General features: G+C 44.4%; 1 protein-coding gene across 1 annotated transcript in view; it reads left to right on the top strand.

Annotated features, from left to right (window-relative positions):
- The window catches only part of cep112 (centrosomal protein 112), a 104655-nt gene extending 91042 nt beyond the window's left edge, over positions 1-13613 (top strand). The window contains exons 24-27 of the mRNA XM_061090879.1: positions 4386-4475; positions 10723-10824; positions 12439-12503; positions 13282-13613. Coding sequence (XP_060946862.1) covers positions 4386-4475; positions 10723-10824; positions 12439-12503; positions 13282-13285 — 261 coding nt within the window. The 3' untranslated portion in view covers positions 13286-13613. The remainder of the gene's footprint in view (positions 1-4385; positions 4476-10722; positions 10825-12438; positions 12504-13281) is intronic.
- The last annotated feature ends 8562 nt before the right edge of the window (positions 13614-22175 follow it).

Below are 22175 nucleotides of genomic sequence, written 5' to 3'. Positions count from 1 at the left end.
TGTCTTTGCTTATATGTCTATGTGCTTTGTGCACCATGTGTATGTATCTGTTCTTAGCCCTTTGCTTGTCAGTGTGTATGTGTGTGTGTTGGTATGTGTGTCCTTGGCTGGAGGCGGTGCAGTGTGAGGTTTTTGCTGCTGTCTGAAGTCGTCCAGCCTCAGTGTCATTAGAGGATCTCTTTAATCCAGACTTTGGGAGAAACTTCTGACAGCACGCTGCAAATAGAAGGCCCCGCCGCACATGAAGAGCAGCTCGGCTCCTAACAAAACACCAAGTTTAAAGAGGCCCCTGGCCTTTTTTCCTCCTCCCACTCTTCCCTCCCTCCTTCCTTCTTTGCTTTTTTCCTGCCCTCTGTTGCTTTAACTTCACCCTAGGGAAACATGCTTCCCTTATCTGAGCACGAGGACCACCCAGGAAAGATGACTCAGGGATTGGTGTGTCTCTCTGCCTGTGTGTGTGTGTGTGTGTGTGTGTTTGTGTGCATACAACACTAGAATCGCACACTCATTTGACTGAGTGTAGCACTCACATTTTTAGAACTTTTGCTGTTAATATTAATGCATGCCTATACCTGCATGGATCGCTCTGAGCGTTGTGTTTGTTGGTGCTTGTGTGCGCGTGTGCCTCGCTAATCCTTTGAGCAAAACTTTGGAATGAAAGGCACATTGCTGATGGAGAGGTGAGAGGGGCCTTCAAGCTCTCGACTGTGGGACTGTGTAGCAGAGGTGCACTGCTGCCCCCATCTCTTCACCCTGGCCATGTGTTTTCTTTCTCCTTCATGTCACTCTCCTCCTCCTCCTCCTCCTCCTCCTCCTCCTCCTCCTCCTCCTCCTCCTCCTCCTCCTCCTCCTCCTCCTCATCAGTATCTTGCTGTTGCTCATTCGGTTATTTCTGAACTTTCTCTTCCATTTTTTCTGATATTGTCATATTTCTGTCTCGTCTTCACAGGCCTTTGTCTTTCCATTTTGTTTAGGTTTTTCTCCCTCATGCACCTTTCTCTTTCATTCTCCCCCCCCTCTCCCCATCTGTCCCTAAGGAAATCTGATGTCCCCCTCCTCCTCGCCCGTTCTCAATGATCCCAGTCTTCACGGCTGATAAAGACCATATCACCCTTAGCATCTGGAAACACTTAAGCTTGATCCCCTATACACAGTCCTTCACACACCTTTACACACTCAATGCTAAAGAAACATCCTGGATTTTGTGTGTATGTAAGTGTTAATGTGAGACAGACAGGAAGTTGGACTTAGAAAATGGTAAGTGTCCATACTTATATTCACCTATAAGCTATTTTAAAAATTACCTCTCCTAAAAATTATCGTTTGGGATGTTTGCCCCCAGGTTTGCCCTGGACAGATGTTAGCACCTGTCTGCAGTGTCTTTTATTTTTTAATTCACATTTGTCTGTCAGACTCATATCTATTGCTGTGTGCCTATAAGCCCAGCCCTAAATATCATGTAATGTGACCACCATGCCAGACAGCGATAATGACTAAATATTTCCGTGGTCCTTTCTGACTCACCGACAGCCTCTATTCGTCAGCAGATCATCCAATATATTTCTATTAATGAAGTGACAAGTGTTGAACTCCTTTCCTCAGAGTTGTTTTGAGCACATCAGATACAGAACCCACATGAAAGAGAGAAACACGTCAGTGGTGAGGCACACCAAGTCAGCCTCGCTTCCCAGAAGACCTGGTCCAGAAAGGCTGTGTCACAATGCAGTGAATCAGAAGCGGCGGGTTTAGAAAGTCAGGATTGGTTTGCTGGGGTCTCTCATCTTCTTCATTAGCTCTGCTGCTGCCTAAAAGAATAGATGACATTAAGGTAAACGTAAGTAACCGATGGAAAGGCCTACTATATATTCCATACACGCTCAACAAGAAATAATCTGTATCATCAGTGTAATGTTGTTGTGCTTATTGGTCGATGATTTCTATTCAATAAACCCAACATCCAAGATTTATCCCAGAAAACTTACCAGTCTGTAGATCACATTCCGTGGCGCTGACTACATTAACATGGACGGCAATATTCCTACTGTTGACCTTAGTCTGAAAGACTTTATTTCGATTATGTTGCTATTGCATTCATTTTACTGTTTACATGTATAGGTTGATCGTTATTCATGTCAATATCTCATCTTTCTACTTGTTTACACTGGGACCCAGAGGCAAGTAGAGTCGTGTCTTCAAGCAGTTGGTAACAGCCGTATGTTGATGCTGCAAACTACGGTGAAAACTCAAATAAGACGTTATTATGTGATTCTGCTGTAAACATGTCTATATATTGCAACTGAGGTCAAAATACGAGTCATCAGAAAATACTATTAACATGGCAAAGTCTTATTCAAACAATTGTCTTTATCGGATTAATATCAGAATATTGGTGTCCATGTAAACATGTCTACTGTCATCCAAGTCAACCTTCATGCTAACGTGCCATGTTAGTTATCAATGCAATGGTGGGGAGAAGTAAACAGGAAATAAAATCAACAACCAGGTTAGCCAGCTGCCGAGCTCTTTCGCATTATACGCATTTCCGTTGCGCCATGAAAATTTGATCTCTCCATAACTTCTGCCGTACACAGCTCCAGGAATGTGACGCAACAGAATCACAATGCCGTTCATATCGTCCTGCCCATTCAAAGCCAACGAGCAGCGTTTTGGTTGAAGCCTCTAAGACATTTGATCCAAACAAATGAAAAATAATGAAAAAACCTCCCACGCCTTGACCACTACAATCTGTAAACGTGCGTAAATGGTGCGAGCTCCACAACAAATGCTTTTCCAGGGTTGTTGAGCCTTTGATTCACCAATAAACAAAATGAAATGATGAAATCGAAGGCAACAGGGCGCACTCGATGGAGATGTGGGCTGTAATGGGATCGTGACTGCCTGAGAAATAGCCTGATTAATAGGATCAGCATGCTGGAGACCAGCTGCCTTTCATGTTGCAGATCTGAAACTGACCTCGCTGTGCTCCCGAATCACAACAGTCCATTTATATGTGGTGATCGAGAAATCCATCACTGCCAGGAAAAAGTGAATTTACCTGTGTCAGTGCAGTTCGGGTGGTAGATTCATCCCGTGGTGCAATGCGGACGTTAGAAATTATTAAAAGAAAATCATTACATGTCAAAAAAGGAGGAATATAATGTACGATCTACTGTATTTAACTCGATATCTCCTGACTCTCCAACTGTCCACAACAGCTTCAACAGTTTTCTTTTTCTGTTGCCGCTTCCTTCCTTTTTTAGTCCGAGGCTCTTGCAACCCTGAAGTTCATCCTGGCCCTGAAGCCTAACACTCAGTGTGTGATTTATGTCAGTGCAGTGGGTTGTAGATCAGGCGGTCATGGCTGTCACCTGGACTGGGTTTCCTTCAGCTCTGAGAATCAACAAGGCAACACCTGGACTCCTCAATCAACTCCATTGGGGAGAAACACTGAGGATATTGATGCTATACAGTGGCCCTCACGCTTGATGGTTGTTGCGTGTTTGGAAGCTTGACTGAATGTCTATTTTTTATGATAAGGGGCGTGTGTGTGTGTGTGCGTGTGTGTGTGTGTGCGTGCGTGCGTGTGCGTGTGCATATATCACTCTGCCTTTCATGCAGACTAACCAAAAACGAAGTGTCCACATGTGCACTCAAAACATCTGGTTCTGTGTCACAGACAGGAACTGCTCCTTTCTTTCCACTGCTATCACTTACGGGCAGAAGGGGAAAAACTGCCATACACACACACACACACACACACATACACACTCACTCACTCAAACCTACAGTGCACTTTCTTTTGTTTTTCTTCTTTCTTGCCTGATTCTCGTAAAGCTACATTTTCTTTTGCCGCCTTAGCTGTAAGTTTGATCAACCGAGATAGTGGGCCACATAGAGAAGGGTCCTTATGCACTAAATGATACAATATGTCTTTTAAATTGCCTTCACAGAAATGATGATCCTTACACAATTGCTTCTTCACAAAAGCCAAGAAAGTTTTTATTAATTCCACGAGTCAGAAACTCTTTTTGTGTGTCCTTGTCTAGATATAAGTTTGGTCCTAATGAGGGACGCTTCCCAGTAATTTCTATCATGATTTCATTATTAGCCCTTGAACGCATGATAACTAATCACAGGCTGCATCTCCGCTCCCTGACCATCTATTTGTGTCTTGAATGACTTATCTTGTTTTTTTTATTACATGAATGGTTTGGATCACTCTCTCATTCCGAGTCAGCCTGTGTGTCTTCCCTGTGCAAATGAAACCGTAGATGTGTGTGTGTGTGTGTGTATAACACTCTGGATCAACTACACTACACAGATCTGAAGTTGCTTTTTTCCCCGTCAGTCAGCTGACAGCACTTTCTGTCTCTCCCTTTCTCCAGGCTCTGCAGGAAAAGGTGGAAAGTCTTCAGAGGCAGCTGCACTGCTCAGAGAAGAAGCTGCTTAGCAAAGAGCTGGAGACTGAAGAGAAGGTAATACGCTCACTCTGTTCCCCCCTCCATCTCTCACTCTCTTTTTCATGGTTGTCAGGCATGTACAAGAGCGGCTGGCTGCCTCTCCCTCAAACTCATTTGCTGCTCACCATTAGCGTTGCATCACTCCCGCTTGCCCAACATGAACTTTTTTCCATCCGCTGCCCTCAGCCTTTTCGTCACACTTCTTTTTGCTTCTCGCTCGCACAAAACATCTATAGGAATTTTTCTTATTAATTCCGGTTTCCTTTTTCGGAATTCTCGAATACCTTAACTGAACTCTTCAACATGTTTGCTCACCCGACACCTCATGTCCCTCGCCCCTCACCCCTTAGTTGCTGTCCTTACTAGACCCTCCAGGGGGCCACAAAATACAAACAAAATAGATCCTTCATCTACGTTCCTTCCCTCCCCTCATCACTCCGCCATATCTCATTCTCCTGTTCAGAGCCAGAGATATAACCCCTCGCACATTTCCCAAATTCCTTGAGATTTGGCTTCAAGAGCCAGCGCCTAAGGCCAGGAATGCCACCACCGCCTGTGTTCAGAGGGAACCCTCTGTATGCACACACACTCCCCATGGCTCTCCAGAATGCCCTGTAATCAGGCTCTGTTTTGACCTTGACACACACGGAGAAGAAAGCACTAATGACTACGCTCACACAGGAGGCTCTTCTTTGTACCCTGGTATGTACACCATAGGCATTCATTCCCGTGTCCACTCTGATCCGCCTACTGACCCTTGTACACACTTCACACACTCGCCACACACCTTAGTGTCTGGCCGTCATAAATCTGCAGGAAAGGGTCAGTGGTTTTTAGGAGCTGTTGGTCGCTGACCCAGTCCCAGAGGCGCTGTGCAATGTTTCCTGTGACTTAATCCTCAATTACACTCCCCGGCAGATGCACACACGGTCAGCTGCGGACACCACCGACCCAAAGTTCTTCTTTTTAAAACATTTGCAGACCACTTGAAGTCTCTATTTTATTTGTGAAAGATGTTTCGTATTCGAGATCGTGAAGCTGTGAAATATACTCTGCAAAATGTGTTTTATTGAAACACGCTTCAGCTTTCAAGAACCTACAGTATTTGTGATGTGTATATGTTAGACTTGCATGGCTGATCTTTTTCTATTCTGCCAGAAGCATCTTTTCGTACAGATACCAAAGATGCTTCTTTCTGGTATAAAATCAGCAACAGTATGATTTAAACCAGGCGATGTGATGGGGCAACGAATCCGTAAACAGGAATCTGACTAAGCATTTGGTACCAATTTTAGAAACTTGACAGTTCTTGATACTCTGCCACAAACACATCTCGGTAATTTATAGCAGAGTGTGTTGTTGTGACAAAATAAGCAGGAAGCGAGTCATAGCGGGATAAGAATGAAGGAATCTCAGTGAAGTCAAAGCTGAAACCGCTGCCTGAACAGACAGGACATGTGAGACTGGAGATGTGACGCGCACAGTTAAAGTAAGAGCTTTTTAATGAGGTGCAGCAGGTAACGGTTTGACATAAAGTGTGACTTCCTCACAGTAAGAAGAGGCAGTGGCAGTGGAGACGTTTAAATCGACTCGCCCAGATAAACGCTGTCTCTGGTTGGACGGACAGGTTCCGGGAAACACTTGAGCCTCGCCTCTTCTATATGAGCATAACACATATGAATATTCATCGTAAAAATGTCATGGAAAACATCAAACCTCCGAGAAACACAACTCGCTGTTGGGGGGACATTTTTTCACAAAATCCATCCACCTTTTCTTCATCTCATCGTCCTTATGAAATATAAATAGGCAAAGCTCCTCAGCAAATTCTGGCATCCAGAGAAGATGCATTTGTGGGACAAAGATGTGGTTGACGTCAATCAAGCTGCAGAACCACTGGTGCTAATGCGCTGTAGTTTTACAACATTATACTCAAGAATATGTCACATGAAAAATGTAGAAAAACAGTGTAACAATCTAACTTCAGAATAAAAGGATTCACCTCATGTTCATTATCTTACATGTATAATATGTTTAGGTAAAAGGAAGCTTGATGTTAGTGGTTGTTGGTGGTTTTTTTCTCCAGTTTCATTCCTCCTTTACACCACAGTTAGCAAATATATGCAGGTTCTTTTCAATGTGGGTAAACCTGCTTAATGAATGCATTCAAAATGCTTGCCCATGCCAGTAGAGGAGTTTGACTCTGTGTTTTTCTCCCCCATTGCGCAATGTTCAACATCATGAACGCAACAACTCAGGCGCTCTCTCACCCCAACGTCTCGCAAGATTAGTGCGATCACCTGGGTGTCATGTTTCCATGAGTGCCAATCAGAGCCTGTGGCAAATTGAATCCATCCCCATTTCAGACAAGCCCAATGTTGGTGGGTCCTCGCAGGCTCCCTTATTCTAAAATGGCAGCTCTGCAGCTCACTGTGAGGCTCAGTTCTCCTCGAGGAGTTGTGCAGAATGTACAGCTCCGTTTATAAATACGTAATGATACAGCGAGCACGGTGAACTGTACACGTTTTAAAGATGTATCCTCCAGTAACACGGGAACTCGGTTGGATAAAAAAATTTATTTCGGCAGCTGTTTTCAGTATTGATGCGGAGGAGTTGAACTTAAGTTCTGTGGATTCAGTCATTTTCCTGTGTGCTGTTTTCGTTGAGGCACATTACATCAGCAGCTACGAATCCATCTCTAACAACTTCCCTAAGATCTGAAGCTACTTCTAATCTCCTGTCTCATTCCTTTTTTCTCTGCTTTTTTTTCTGAAGCAGTCTCTTTTTTTTATTTTCCCACTCGCAACAAAGCATTTTTGAAATCAAATCGCCCCTCGGTGAACTCTCGGAGTGCCAACTCTGTGAATGTGGAGGTGCGAACTTCATGAGTGGCGTAATTTTTGATGTACACCCTTGTTCCTGACAAGGTTTTTGTCACTTTGGAACAAGGGGGTTTATCAAAAATGTCTTTCCAGCAGCTACTCATCCCCCAACTTCACAAACCAGCCCACGCAAATCTGTACACACACACACACACACACACACACACACCCCAAATTCATTAGCATACATCAAGCTTCCCAACAATGTGACAATTTTATTTGAACGTTGAAACTGTTGAGGGCTTGTTCCTTTCTGCTGGCAGCTGTCAAAAACCACACCATGCGACAGTACCAAACGCAGGGGAAAGTCAAAACCACAATCTAAAGACTATATATAGATGAAATGTTATCACTTTAAGATGACTGGGAGGGGAAAACGACTGCAGCTCCTTGCAGTCTTCAAAACTAGAGAATCCTGCTTCATCAGGAACAAACAAAATCTCGTTTTGAAAAGAGCTGTGGCGATGAAACCTGCTTTTTCTCCAGAAAGTCAAAGTCCCTTTTGATTGCTTTGAAAAATCGCAGCGCACTTTTCTTCCCTGTGTTTCCCTTCCTCTCTTTTCTCTCGTGCTCACTCTCATCTGGAGTCCGTCAATGACCAAAACCTCATGCCAGGCTTGATCAACAGTATTGTTCAAAGGCGTCCAACATCTGTCCTAATAGTGAGGAGGCTTTTTTGTTTTCGAGATGCCATCACATGCCTCCTGCCACCTGTCAGAAAAACAAACATGTCTTTGCTGTAAAAAGACGTTGAAGAGAAAAATGTGTGTTTGCATGGAGAAAAATAGACTTGTGAGAGGAGGGACCTCGGAAGAGACAAAGAGGAGGCGAACAAATGTCTCTCAGGGAACGAGTCAGACATCTTTGGGGAGTTTCAGAGATGCTCCTGTGTTTAAACACCACTGAAGGAGAGGGACGGCGTAGTCAGACATTTTGAATCGGTGCATTACCTTGTCCTCTTCTGCTTTTTTCCTGTGTCTGTTAGCCTTGCATACGTTTCCACAACAGAGGTGTTGCTACAGAAAAAGGCTGCTGCGTCCACCCACACACACTGCATCGTACACTATGGCTGAGCCTTAGTTAGACATGCTGGGGAAAAGATGTGATTGCAAATGCTTTGGTTTATGACTTTGCAGCAAGAGCAGAGATCTGTCTCACACGCTTAATAATATATACCTATGGATATGTTCATTATACGTGATGCAATAATACAAAAGCAATGCTAATTGCTAACTATACTACTCTTACTGTCCAATACAAGGGGAACTTTATTATACTTTCCTGTCTGAATGGTTGGTCACGTTGTCCAGGAAGTCGTTGGGAAAGACACAACCTTATTGTATCACTCGGTCCGTTAGCTCATGGTTTCTCTCAATGCCGATGTTAAAGCAAACGTTCATGGCTTGTCCAGTTTGATCAGCTCTACACTTGTATGTACAGGATCCAGTCGTCCCCCGTTGCTCTCTGAGAGTCCCGGTGAATACGCCGCTGTAGCCTTGCCCATTCTAATGTATGGGAAGGAAAATGGAGACAGCATCGCCACAAAGGAGCTTGTAATTTAGGCAGAGCGGATCTCTCATTGCTGCGGTGACTGCACCATACATGAACCAAGAATGCAAAACTAAGGAGCTTGGCTTTTGAAGAATCTAAGACTTATATTCAGAGTGGTTGGTAAGGGATGTGTTTATTCAACCATTGTTTATTGCTTTGGTCTGAGGTAGTGGAGTGTGTTTTGTCTTGGCTAGCCATTTTGTTATGACTACAGAAGCTGCTATAGATAGAGATAGACGTTTTGAAAAATCTGCAGTCCTGTAGCTTCGGCTCATTTTTTAACTCCTGGACATTGAAATTAAAGCTTCTGAAAACCGTATTTTTGCCACTTGTTTGAAAAAGTCACTCTCAAATTATCCTTGACTTGATTCTCACACAGCGAGTCAAATACGTATTTCTGTAAACCAATGGACGCTCAGCCCTGTGTTATTGACCTGGCAGGGCAGAAGGAGCCTGATGTAAAATTTGGCAAAGCTGTGGCAGAGTAATCTGCTGCACACTGTGCCGACACAAAGTGAGCTGCTTCATATTGGGATCATTTATACTGAGCCGTGCTTTGAAGTGCTTCCCAATTCCCCTTTCATTGTGCCCAGGAAGATTAATTAGCCCAAGCCAGAACAATCAGCTAAATCCACAACAGGAAAATTATTTTAAGAAAACCTGTCATTCTCCCTCCTCCTCCTCCTCACCATCATCATCATCACATTCACAGACCCTTTGCTTGAAACCCGGGGACTGATGAGAGGTGGGGGGGGTATTCCTGATGCTAGCTGGACTTTGTTTCTGTCATACACATTATGGTCGGTTAAATTGCTCGACTCTCCCCCGGTTACACCTTGAAATATGAGGGTGAAAACTATTCATCAAACTCAGAATTAATTGAGTCAGCAACTCTTTTGCAGCATTTACCCGTTTTTGTTTCCTCTTCAGGACCTAGTCCAGGACTAGTCGACCCCATGGGGTGATGTCGTGGGTTAGTGTTAAGTATTAGTTAAGGTTATTACAAGTCTCCAGTCAATGAATGTAAGGCAATGTAATGTCCTCTGAAGTCATGGAGACAGGCCTCCATGTTGGTGGTGTGTCTGTGTGTGTGTCTGTGTGCGCCTGCGCATCCATTCATGTGTGTTTGTGGGTGAAAGGGGGGGGTTTTGCTAACCAAATCCTTTTCAACTTCTATAATCAGACTCTGGTTTAGTGGAGTGTAATTTAGCCCCAGACAGACTTCCTCTCCGGTCCTCCCCAGTGGAGCTAGCGAGCTAGCGAGCTGTCGAGCTGCTGCCGTGTTTGATGTGTCCTGCCCCTCCACCGTGGCCCTGTCCTCTTCTAAACCCAGCTGTGTCCAGCCCATAAATGCATTGTGTCAGATCTGGCTGCAGTCATTAGCAACCAGTAGGGGGTGTTGTGCAGAGAGAGTCGTGCCGGTCTGCGAACCCCCTGTGGAGATGTGAAGGAGCTGTGAAGAGCGAGGGAATACTCTGAGCCATGAATAAAGAGGGGATACCCAATGTCTGGTGTGAGTGAGTGTGCCTCTTCCAAAGGAGCTGTTCATTTGTTCGCCGCGTTTGAAAGTGTACACATGTGAGTGTGGATGTGGCGGGGCAGCAGAGACACTAATTCAGCAACAATATCCACATATTACTGATATACTGACGCACTGATTGAATTGATTAGTGTTATTCATTTGCTTGACAGTTTTTATTTGTTCGTATACCTGCGTGGATGACACGGGCATGTACGTTTGATGTGTGTGATCTGGAGTTATGAATTGTATGTGGTGACCTGTTCTAAGTTAACTGACTCTGCTTGGTTGTCGTCCCTCTCTCTCTCAGGTGATGGTGGTGCGTCAGGAGCACCAGGAGAAGCTCAAAGGTTTGATGCCAGCCGAGCTCCGACAGGAACTGGAGGACACCATCACGTCTCTCAAAGCTCAGGTGAGAACTGACTGCTTACAAAAATACAAACCAGATACAGGCGGGATGAGAAGACACATGCAACACTATCTATCTAGTGAAAATATAAAACACTCCTTCTTGTAAATGTTCGGACTTCAGTCTATGTCTGAAAGCAGTGAATGAAGGCTTGAAGTTGTGCTTACTGTTTTACCTTCAGTAGGAACATCCAAGTTGTACTTGTTCTACAGAGGTAAATCCCTGCTTTGTAACGAAGTCTAGCTGAAATGAAAAATACATTTAAAACGTTATTTTAATTACAAGCAGCCACAGCATCGGATAATGTAGCTTGGGTAGTTGTCAAAGTCTTTGACAACTGACAGAGTTTGTGGTCATGTCAAGTACTAAGACTTGTTTCAGTTCTGGAATCTTGCTTCCCTCTTTTTTTTAAAGCTATCTTTCACTTCCCCCTGCTATTAATCAACCAAACCGGCGGAAACATAAACCGAACACTGAATACTCAGTTATTTGTTTCGAGACTAAAGATATCTTTGGTATTGGTTTTGGTGAAAGACTCGATCACAGCCTTTGCTTTCGTCTCCCTGCCAATCCTCTTTATAAACTTTAATCTCTACTTCTCTATCCATCAGTTCACAAAATCACCCCCTGCAAAACCCCACTCACCCCCAAAAAAACCACACTCATCTCGCCAGGTTGTTCCTCGGAGCCATGTGTCTTTCTTCATCCGACCCACTTTGACAATGAATTTCAATAAAAGGCTTTCATTTTCTCAGCATTTCTACTTTAAATAAAAGAGGGTTTTCTGTAACGGTTGTCCAAGGTTTTGTTTAATGGGCTCATCACGAACCCCTGCCTCGTTCTCATAGGTCTGTTAAGATCCTGTTTCACTGCAAAGACCACAGCTCCGTGATCAGATATGTTTATAAGACGCAATTAATGACGAGTGGTCGCTCCTCTCATCTTCGGTTTTGCCCATGAAAGTGCATTATTTTTTACATAAGGGGGGGGGAAGGTGGGAGAGTTTTTGTGTCTCAGGCGTCCGACCACATTTCGGTGGGGTTCTGCATTTACTTGACTGTGAAAGTGCCAAATGAAATGCTAGAACTTCCCTGAGGTCTCCCCCACAGAAAGGAATGTACCCTCGGCTCCAGTACGGTAGTCCCAGAACAATACAGATTCTTTTGGGGCCGTGATTACTCTGCCAGGCTGGAGATGCCGTATAAATGTAGATGTGGTTTATTTTCACTTCAGCCAAAGACACTTCATAAATAAACTTCTGCTTTGTAGCCCCCAAGAAGCCGAATGGTGCGGCCTCCTCTCGCAGCCTCTTAACCTCGACTAACCTGGCTCATAATCTCCCCTCTGTCCCTCTGTGCCTTAACCCCTCTGACCTAATCTCCTGACCCCCAACCCCTGTTGTCCTGACCCCTGGACTCAACAACCAGGTCTTTCTTTCACCTTCCTCTTCTCAGCTAACCCCCTGCACCCAACGGCACAATTGCCATCATTCCTCCTCCACGTCCCTCTTCTATATTTCTGATGCACTGGTTTCCTACTTCCTACTTCTGTAATCAGATTCAAAACAATTTGAAGATTTCTCAATGCTTCTATTTGCTTTGTGTGTCTGCGTTGCAGGTTAACTTCCTTCAGAAGAGAGCGTCTTTGCTGCAGGAAGACCTGAATGCCAGTCGCAGCAGGAGGTTAGCATGGTTGTTTAGATTGTATAGAAACATGTGTGCAAACACGCCTGTACAGAGTTCATGTGGACGTCTGTACTTCTGTACTGTGCATATACGTGAATACCTCAATGCCCTGCAGATCTACCACTGTCAGTGCAAACTGCAGTGACCCTGAAGTGCAAATCACAACTGCAAATCTGAGAACACAAAGACAAATCAGACATGATGACGAATCAGAAAACACATTTCGTCTGCATGTCCTTCCTTTTAAAAAGGCGGACGGTGCGTTTACCCAATCAGCGACAGGCCTTGTCGATATCAGGCACCTTTCCATTAGTTATGCCGTTGTGTTTTGTTATTTCTTGTTGGTTTTTTTTTGTATTTGCTGTTGTGTTTGATTTGCACTTCAAGGCCACTGTCGCAAACAGATGAGTGAGAACATCCAGAATTCCCACAAACTTGTGTGTCACTGACAATAGTGAAGCCTGAGTGTCAGTCCTGTTTGATTTGCCTCCTTTCCATCACACTGTAAGAGCCATTTGTGTCTTCTTCCTTTTTTAAAGCATCTAAACATGTGAGCGGCAGCTTCATTTGACGGAGCCTCTTATCACTGCACACACCTGTAAACACTGTCAGTCACACTTATCACATTAATAATCAGCTATTTCTACCTCTCATCTTAAAGTGACTGGAAATCTCAAAGTCAGTCAAAGACAGTTGGTTTGAATTGAAGTTTATCTGCAGAATTAAGTTGGTTAAATGCTTTAACAAATGAATAACTAAACTTTTTATTAAACAGGTAACGATGGTGTAACCACAGGCTCCGCCTACACCAGGACATGAAGGAGAAGACGTCCAATCAGGTGTGAGCATCATTGACTGTTACGAGTGTTTTCCTCTCCTGTCACCCGCCTGGACCATTTGTGGCCTCCCATGAATTCTAAACATATTTATTAATTCTCATGTTCTACCTTTGCTTTGTATTTTTGTAAAAAGAGTATTTTTATGTTCTCAATACGTTACTTTGTTCTGTTCTATTTTATTAGTGATATTGTTGATATTTTATAGACAACATAATTTACCATATTCACACCAAAATGCATAATTTTAATAAATGACTTTTTTATCATTTTCTGTTGTCATGCGTTTCTTTTATTTTTGCATGTGATTTCATCTGCCTTAAAAACCTCATAATTAATCCCTCAATAAGGGAACTCACGGTGTTGCCCTTGTTTCTATACGATCACATCATGCATGTTACCCAAGATTAGCTTTGTAACTTAACACAAAGTCAAAGACCTTGAATTCCCATCACCCCCATCAATATTTAGCATCGCCTTTCTGCCCAAGCCCTCATTTGAACTGTAAATAGTAGTTGGGGGTTTGTGGTCAGTTCAGATAAAGACCGCTGCGACTATATCGCTTGAACCTCTGGCCAAACACCACAGTCCTTGGGCCCGCTGGTTCTGCCTCTGCCACCACTTTGTGTTTTACCAACGGCTCCACTCAAACCAGAGCTGAGTCAATCAGACACTGGAGTTCACGAAGTGGCCACTGCACTCTCAGTGAGCAGTTTGTTAGGAACGCCTTTGTACCTGATGTCGTCCAAAACAAGAGTTGTGCAGTAAGGAAAACTGTATCTGTGGCCGTTTCATTGTTCACTGTTGGTTTAAACTGTGTCAGCTGTTGATTCAACTGATCGTTGTACATGATGTCGTCAGCGATGCTTTCGAACTGCATGTGTTGTGTCTCTAGATGATCCTACGGTGGCCCTGAGAGCTCAACGCATGGCATCTTAAGAGAACCCATGCTAATAGACACGAAACGTGCAGATGGAGAAATGTCTTCATCACATTACAGCAGAGGTGTTTACAGGGGGACGCCTAGAAGTAATGAACATTGCAAGGACACCATTGTTGTTGCCATGGTTTGTGAAACCTGAAGTTGAATTTGGCGATCCCTCAGTGTTGCTGGAAAATTTGATAAATGCTATATATCATACTAGCTCCTTCTTTTAGATCAACAACGCCACAGCAAAGACTTGAACACCAACATGACATTAGCTTGTTTCTCAATTAATCAAATGTATTTTCTCAGATTATTTGAATTGACTGCAAGTGTCCCAGCCACGTCCATCACGTTTTAGCGTCCCCTGGAAACACTTCCACTGTGTCGTTAGTATTCTCCGGCCATGTGTTGTCAGAGTTGAACTGGAGTTGGACTTCGTGGGCCGGCTCGACCTCGTCCTCTGAAGGATGGAGACACAGCTAATGAGGCTGTGCTAATAACAGACAACTCTACATAAATTGCAACACAGTTCAAAGCCCAGTTGAATCAACACCGTTAACACAGTTTGAATAAAAACTGAAAACTCTGACCTTCATGAAGCGATGATTTATTGCAGCACTGTTGCATTAGACTGTGTTAGTTTTAGCTTGATTTACCTCATAAACTGCGAGGGTGAGTGTGTGTAAGGGTCCTCCAGGAGTGAGGGGGTTTTATGACGATAATAACATTTGGTGGACCAAGAGTGGGATGAATAATGAGCCCTCATCCACTGGTATTTGTGTGTCTCTGGTAGGTGAAGAATGCGTGGCCTTGAATACTGATCATTTTAAATAGGTTTTTTTTCCTGGAAAACAGTTTGGACCTGTTATTAAATTCCAAAATCGGATTTGATTTCAAAGTGGCCCTTACACTTAACTTGCACTGGAATTGCTTTCTCTTATTTTACACCCGCAGTTCAGGCATTTCCATGTGTTCCCATTGTCCGTGACCTGTTTCGCTGTCTCCAAACGAAACACTATAGCCTTCTCCCTGTTTATTTGATGTGCTGATTCTGCTGCCCAGGCACAGAGAGAGACAGACAGAGGGAGAAGAACAAAAAAACGAGAGACGAAAGGAGAGAGCACTGTCAGACCGACATCTGAGAAACAGGAATTTTGTCTTTCAGCACAAAGCCTTAGAAAAGTCTGTTGTTTCTGGAAGATGTACGCAGAGGATTCATAACTATTGCAACATAGCATCGTACATGCACTTTTAGCATGTTCTGAATGTGTGATTCTTGTGTCAGCAACGGCCTCAGTCTGCTTTAAACTGGCTGTCTGAAGACAAAAGTCTGTTCTAAAGAGCCTGCCTCCTCCGAGCTGCATCCCTCAGCTCCTCTGATCAGTCTCCGACAGATCTGTGTCTTTCAGTCTCGACCCAGTGACTCGTGGGGATGAAGACAAAGTTAATGGAACTCCGAAAGAAGACGCTCAGTTACGCTTTAAGTCCAACCACTGGAGCAAGAAGGGGTGTCAGGAAACATGTGGTAATATGGGGAATATGAATGGAATAGTCAATCAGCAACTCATGTAAACATTATAATCAAAGTAATGTCTCGTTCTGAGTAAGGTCCAAAGTTTCTCCATGTAAGTCATTGAGAGCTCTGGGCACTGATGTGTGTTGCTGTTCTGACAGTTGAGGCATATTTGAGCCATCAGCTGATACACCTGGTATTTATCAGCCTTCACATCAGATGACACATCATATAAAACATTTCATTTCACACGTACCCCGGCCTGTACAGAAACTGTTGGATGCAGCCACACCCAATCCCTCCACCGGGGAGATACTGTAGAGGATCCAACTAATGCATTGTTTAAAGCACACCGAGTCCTTCAGGCTGGTTTCACATGGAGCTGCTGATTCTGTAGAAATAAAGGTTATTGTGTACTCGGGCCTGCTGCTCATTTACACCCAAGCATGCTCCAGCCATAACCTCTCCTTTAATCTGTGTTATTACCCTGACTAGTTTCGCTCTAATTGATTGTCTACTACCAAAATAACCTCCATAATTGTGCTTGTGTAAATACAAGGCATGAATGTCATTTCCACACGGCCGACTCGGCCCCATTAAGGATCAAAGCACTCGCTTCCTCTCGGTTATCTCCACATCAGACAGTGGACTGTTGTGTGACAACAGTAAAGGGCAGTCAGGAAACTCCCAAGGTTTCCACTCGTCCAGCATATTCTTACTCTGCACTCGTGCCTTGTGCTGGTGTATAACACTTGCTCATGTCGAATTTGGGTGATTCTCATGTGTTTGCCTGAGCTGGAGGTTTTAATGTTTCATTGTCTGACTCTAATGAGCAGTTTACATGACCTGAGTGCACAAAGGCCTGTTTAATATCCAGCGCACACGACAAACTGCCTCGTGACACTGAATCGACTGTACAGCGACCGGGAAATGGGGTTTCTCTTTCACTCTTTAAGTCAGAGACAGTTTTCAGTTTTGAGTATTTATTTCCTGTAAGATGTCGTCTGCGTTTTATGAGGACATGAATTCAAAGAGCGCGAGTCGTTTGTAGCGAGCTGTAGAATACGTCGGGTGATTCGAGGTCATTCACTGCCTGGCTTCTCTGCCGCTTACGAGATTTACACATGTGACGTGTCTCACTCTGAGCGCCTGTGACGGGCCTCTGGGACTGACTGTACATCGGCGTGTGATTGACAAAGTCATTGTACGTTTGTGTGTGTGTGTGCATGTGCGCGTGCGTGAGCTGTGTCACTGGATCTTTTTATAGAGCAGTATTTGTAGTCAGACCCTAGGAGCCCTGTGTTTGGCTGCTGTGCGCTGCTTGCATAAATAAACCTGTTTATCGCCTACACTTCACACATACACACACAACGCATTTCACTTAGGCTATTTTTTTCTGTCTTCCATCGTGTTTCCTGCCTCTTCCGTCTTTGCCTCGCTCCTCGCTTGTATTGTTCTTTGTTCATAACGGTATTTATGGCAATGATTTTTCCTTTTTTCCCCGGCCCTGTCACTCAAACGCAGCCAGAGCTATGAAAAGGAAATGCAGCTGCGTGTTAGAGGCTGCACGGCCTCAGAGAAGAGGGCACAGCAGGTTGTGTTTGTGCGACTGTGCCATGAATCTGCCGTCTGGGCTGATAGTGTGGGTTGAGCAGAGGGACAGAAGACCATGCAGTCAAGACAGTGTGGGAGGTTCGCCTTTATCGCATGCCCTATATGTCTCTGTCTGAGTGTCTGGGAGCTCTGCCGCCATGCACTTTATTTTGATCTCTTACAGCCTCTTTCCTTATTTTACTGAATTTCTTGCATCTAAAGGGATCATCAGTGAGTACAGAACGGCCACATCTCCAGTAGGCAAAGATTAAAATGCATAGTTTCTCTCCTTTTGGCCTGTCTATCTGAACCAGGACTGTTAGTCAGATATTTTACGGGTTTTTTTCCCCCTTTTGGTTGGTTGGTTTGTCTGCAGGATTTCGCAAAAACTGCTAAATGGATTTCTACTAAACTTGGTGGAATGATGGGACGTGGGCCAAGAAAGAACACATTACATGCTGGCACAAATCTGGATAAAATGGTAGATCCAGGAATTGTTTAACTTAGTAAGCGTTGTCCATTCTTAAGTATTTTTTAATTTGTCCCAGTTCATTCATTAAGTTGGACCAGCACACTCTTTTTGCTCAATCAATGAGTTGGTTTTTTTGGCGACATAATGTGTTCACTCATTTATGCAGTTTTACCATCTTTGAAATTCCCTGCAATCAGTCAAAAAGCACCAAAAAATAATTTTTATTTAAACAGCTAATGAAATTAATTTTATATAAAGGTAGGATATTTCACAATTTCTCTGGACAGTTCACTTTTCCAATACACTTGAATATTATGGTCTAAATTCAGTTTCAAATCCTCCTCTTCATAGCTACATATGTGGTGGATAGAATTTAATCCCTTGACTTCAATACATTTTCTATCTAATAGGGTCACATTTTAGTTTCTATATTTAATAAAACAAAGAAAAATAAAACCATAAAAAACAAAGTTGTGTTTGACTTTATGTAGACTCCTCTTCAGGTCATTAAACTAATGATTGGCAGATGTGGCCCTGACATTGTGACAACCAGTGTGACTGTCACACATAAATTCTTTATACCTGCTCCCATAAACAAACAGCTCTTTAAAGAAGCTGCTTCCAATACACTGAGCTTGTACAACTCACATTTTACCATTCAGTGCACAACATGCACCATGAAAACAGCATTTGAAGACTCTGCATTCCTGTGGACATGGTTCTTGTCTGAATGTGATAAACAGTATTAAAAATCCCTGTGTCAAGTGAGAGAGTTTCTGAGGCGTCTGCCCTCATCAGAGCTCGTCTCTGTGTTGCCATGGTGCTCACCCTGTTAATACGTCACCCCCCCCTCTTATGAAGGAACAGGAAACGGGGGAAAGATAAAAATCGGGCATCTGTTGAGCGGACGAGCAAGTTAATCACCTTACCAGCCTGAGAACCCTGCGTTCCTGAGTCAGGGAAGAAGAAGCTGGGGTTAAAGTGAAGGATTAAGGATGAGTCAGGGGGTCCAGGTTCAGACCGACTCAGAGCGGGAGAGCTGTCCTGTCGAGCATGGCAGAACAGTGGCGTCCGTCCTGTGAAGTGTCTGCGTGGTGCTTTGGTGCGAGCGGCAGAGGAAATGAAAGTCATTACTGTCAGTGTGGAGTGAGCTTCATGGCCCAAACGGGATTAGACAGTGCATCCGACATTGTTTCTATACATTGGTAGACTTAAAAGTCAAGCGCAAAATGGGATTAAAATGAGGGAGAAAAACCAATAAATAACCTTCAACAACCCCCCCCCCTCTTTCTGCTACTCTTTTAGTTCTTCTCTGCCCTCCTTCGCTACCAATTCCCTTCCTATTTCATGTCTCATTCTTTCTTCGCAGTCTTTTGTCTTCACCTGTCTGGCTCCCTGTCCCACTCTCTCCTTAGCTTCTTCCATCTTTCACGCACTCGTCCCCATCGTCAACATTCACAGGTCGGTGCCGGCTCCCACTCACACTTTACATTCTGTTTTTGCAAAAAAAGAACACATCCATCCTTCTGGGGCCAACTGGTGCTTGAAATCCAACTTCATTCCCCTCAAACTGAACCCTTTCAAAAACAAACCCCCTACCACTTGCACTCTTCCTTCCCCCCACCCCCCTCTTCCTCCTTCAAAACAGCCCCATAACAAACTGGCAAATTGTTGCCCTTCCTTAACTTTTAAGGGTATTATGCACCATGTCCAACTTCAAAGCCTGTCTTAACTCCACACTTTAATTGTATCTTCCCCAGCTCTCTCTCTCTCTCTCTCTCTCTCTCCCTCTCTCTCTCTCTCTCTCTCTCTCTGCGTGCCATTTGATTCTGCTGACAACAGCACTTCTCCCTCCGTTCTCTACCATCCTTCTCCTCCATCCTCTTCTTCAACTCTTTGGTCCTTGCTTGTGTTGTGTGTTGACCCTCTGCACCGGCACCAACACACACACAGCTCCTCTCATCAGCTCCTTGCTGCCTTCAGAGGCCATTGTCCCCCTGTTGTCACCTACTTTGAAGAGGTAGCCTCCATTTCCTCTCTTGGCAGTCGCTTGTTGCCCGGGGTGTGTACACACCAAACAAACTTGAAACAGTAACCCCCTGTCCTACATCGGCTGTCTCCTGCTCTCTTTATCTGCGTCCTCTCTCTCCCTCTTTCTCTTTCTCTGTCTGTGTGAGCTGACTTCCTACTCATGGCCCTGGTTGATAATTGCCATAAGCTTCCCTCTTGGTTTCATTTGCCATTGTCCTCCCCCAAATTCTTGGCTCTGGCTTGAGATAAAGGGATGAGCACTTCAAAGGGGTCTGCAAAGAGTTTAACCCCGAGCCGAAAAGGAACAGCACACAATACTGTAATTGAGAGCAGTTACTGATCACAGAGCTGCAGCACAGAGAGGACAGCACCGGTAGACACACACACACTCCGAGTGTTTACGACTGCTACTGAGGTGGGCAGTTGGAGTTACGACAGGCCAAGGTTGCTCAGGAGACCATATAACCCAGTTGTTAAAACCTCCTTGGTCCTTTTTTTAAAAAGTAGGGTTTTTCATCAGATATGACTTTCGATAACATAAAAAACTCAATTTGTTTCAGTATGTAGTTCACATCCAAAAAAGGAAAGAGTCAACATTAAAGAAGTGATTGGGCCCACAGGTGATTTATGCGAGCCCTCCCCTCTCTATTTATAGTCCTCTTTGTAGTCTGGCTGAATTTGACCTGTCCATGTAATAATATCTTCCCAAACAGAGGGACGGTTACATCCCATAACCTCTCCCCCCCTGAAGCCCTCTTTCAAGGGCTTTTTATAGGGCCAGGAGCCAAGGACACCCCTGGTCTGAGGCCAGTCCCGGACCTGGGGTCAGCTCCTGAGGGGCAGCAGGGAAGACCTGACCTATGGGGACCTCCCATGAACCATAGAAGGGGGTTGACAAGACGGGATGCGATTGCCCAACTGGCCTCTGGTACTGGCGGGGGGTCCACACCATCGCCATGGTAATGGTTTCCACCCTGGTGTGTTTACTGTCAGAGTTCAGCCACGGACGTCCAAAGTTAACAAAGGCTGACATTGTGTGGGCAGCACTCAGTATATTATCCAGATGACCTGTATACCTGCAGAGGGACCCGGGCTGTGGAGATGAGCTTTTATGAGATAAGAAAATTGGGTTTTTGCAGACTTGTTTTAACTCATTGAGTCATTACTGTCTCACATCTGGCCTGGTTCCAGATGTCAGATACACTGTGCATCAGTGGCCTCCAGCCTTTTCTCAACAGACATGCCCACATAGCCCATGTGTAGCATTAAACATCTACAATATTTGTTCTAACCATTTATCCTTTACTTTTTTGATGCAGCCCCAATGTAGATGAGCTACCTCTCAGTTTAAGTTGCTCTACTTTTGGCGGGACGGCTAGTTCGGTGTACAGACATCGTTGAGGGGTTTTCCGCATGCAGGATGAGAGCGCACAAAATGTGAGGGTGATAGAAGTGGCCTCTGAATGATGACCAATCCCTTAGTCATCATGGCCTCTTCAAGAGCTATTTCCTCTTTTATTAACCTTGATGGGAAGCGGGACATCGAGGGAGAACATTTCACGGCACCTTTGGCAAACGCGCTTGATCAAAGTGTTTGCTGTCTTTGCACTGTACTTTTTGAATGTGTGTCCACTGAGACAACAAGGACACACAGAGACACCTACTGTCTCTCTTTCAAGAATATGGCCAGTCATCTTGTACAAAGAGTCCCCTGTGGTGGCTCATTTGAACACTAAAGACCTATCCAAAACACTATTGACTCTGTTCTATAAACACAACCAGCATCACAGACTGTAGCTGGTTCCAGTGCGAATAAAGGAAATGTAGTCTCCACAATGTCCGAACAACTCCTCTCAGTCAGACCAGTAAATGGTTGTGTATAGTGAATTGAAAGTCTGCGCTTTTCACCCCTGTTCCTGTTATCTAACACTGCAGTTAAGGAGTATGCACAAAGCACAGAGCTGCACAGTGAGAGCTGCAGAGGGGAGTCATTCTTCTGTCTCATAAATGATACGATAACATCCTTCACGGAACTTATCTCCACTGAGGAGCAGATGTTTGAATCTGGCACAGATGCATGAGGCCTCTGCTGCCACTGGTAGGAGCTGTGGAGCGATAACACAGCTATGACCTCCTACTGCAGCAGGCTCCAAGTGAGGGCTGAATGAGGATTGAAAAAGTAAAAGCTTGTGTTCAACTATGCCTGGGGGAAAAAAACACTTTTGTTCTGCAGAGGTTCCCTTGAGCAAGTGTTTGAATCCTGCAGCAGGGGCTCTGGCCTGTGGCTCCACGGGTG

This window comes from Limanda limanda, chromosome 17 (assembly GCF_963576545.1).
Source record: "Limanda limanda chromosome 17, fLimLim1.1, whole genome shotgun sequence".
Classification (NCBI taxonomy): Eukaryota; Metazoa; Chordata; class Actinopteri; order Pleuronectiformes; family Pleuronectidae; genus Limanda; species Limanda limanda.
Note: the sequence above shows the minus strand (reverse complement) of the source record. Positions and strands in the feature narration are given on the sequence as shown.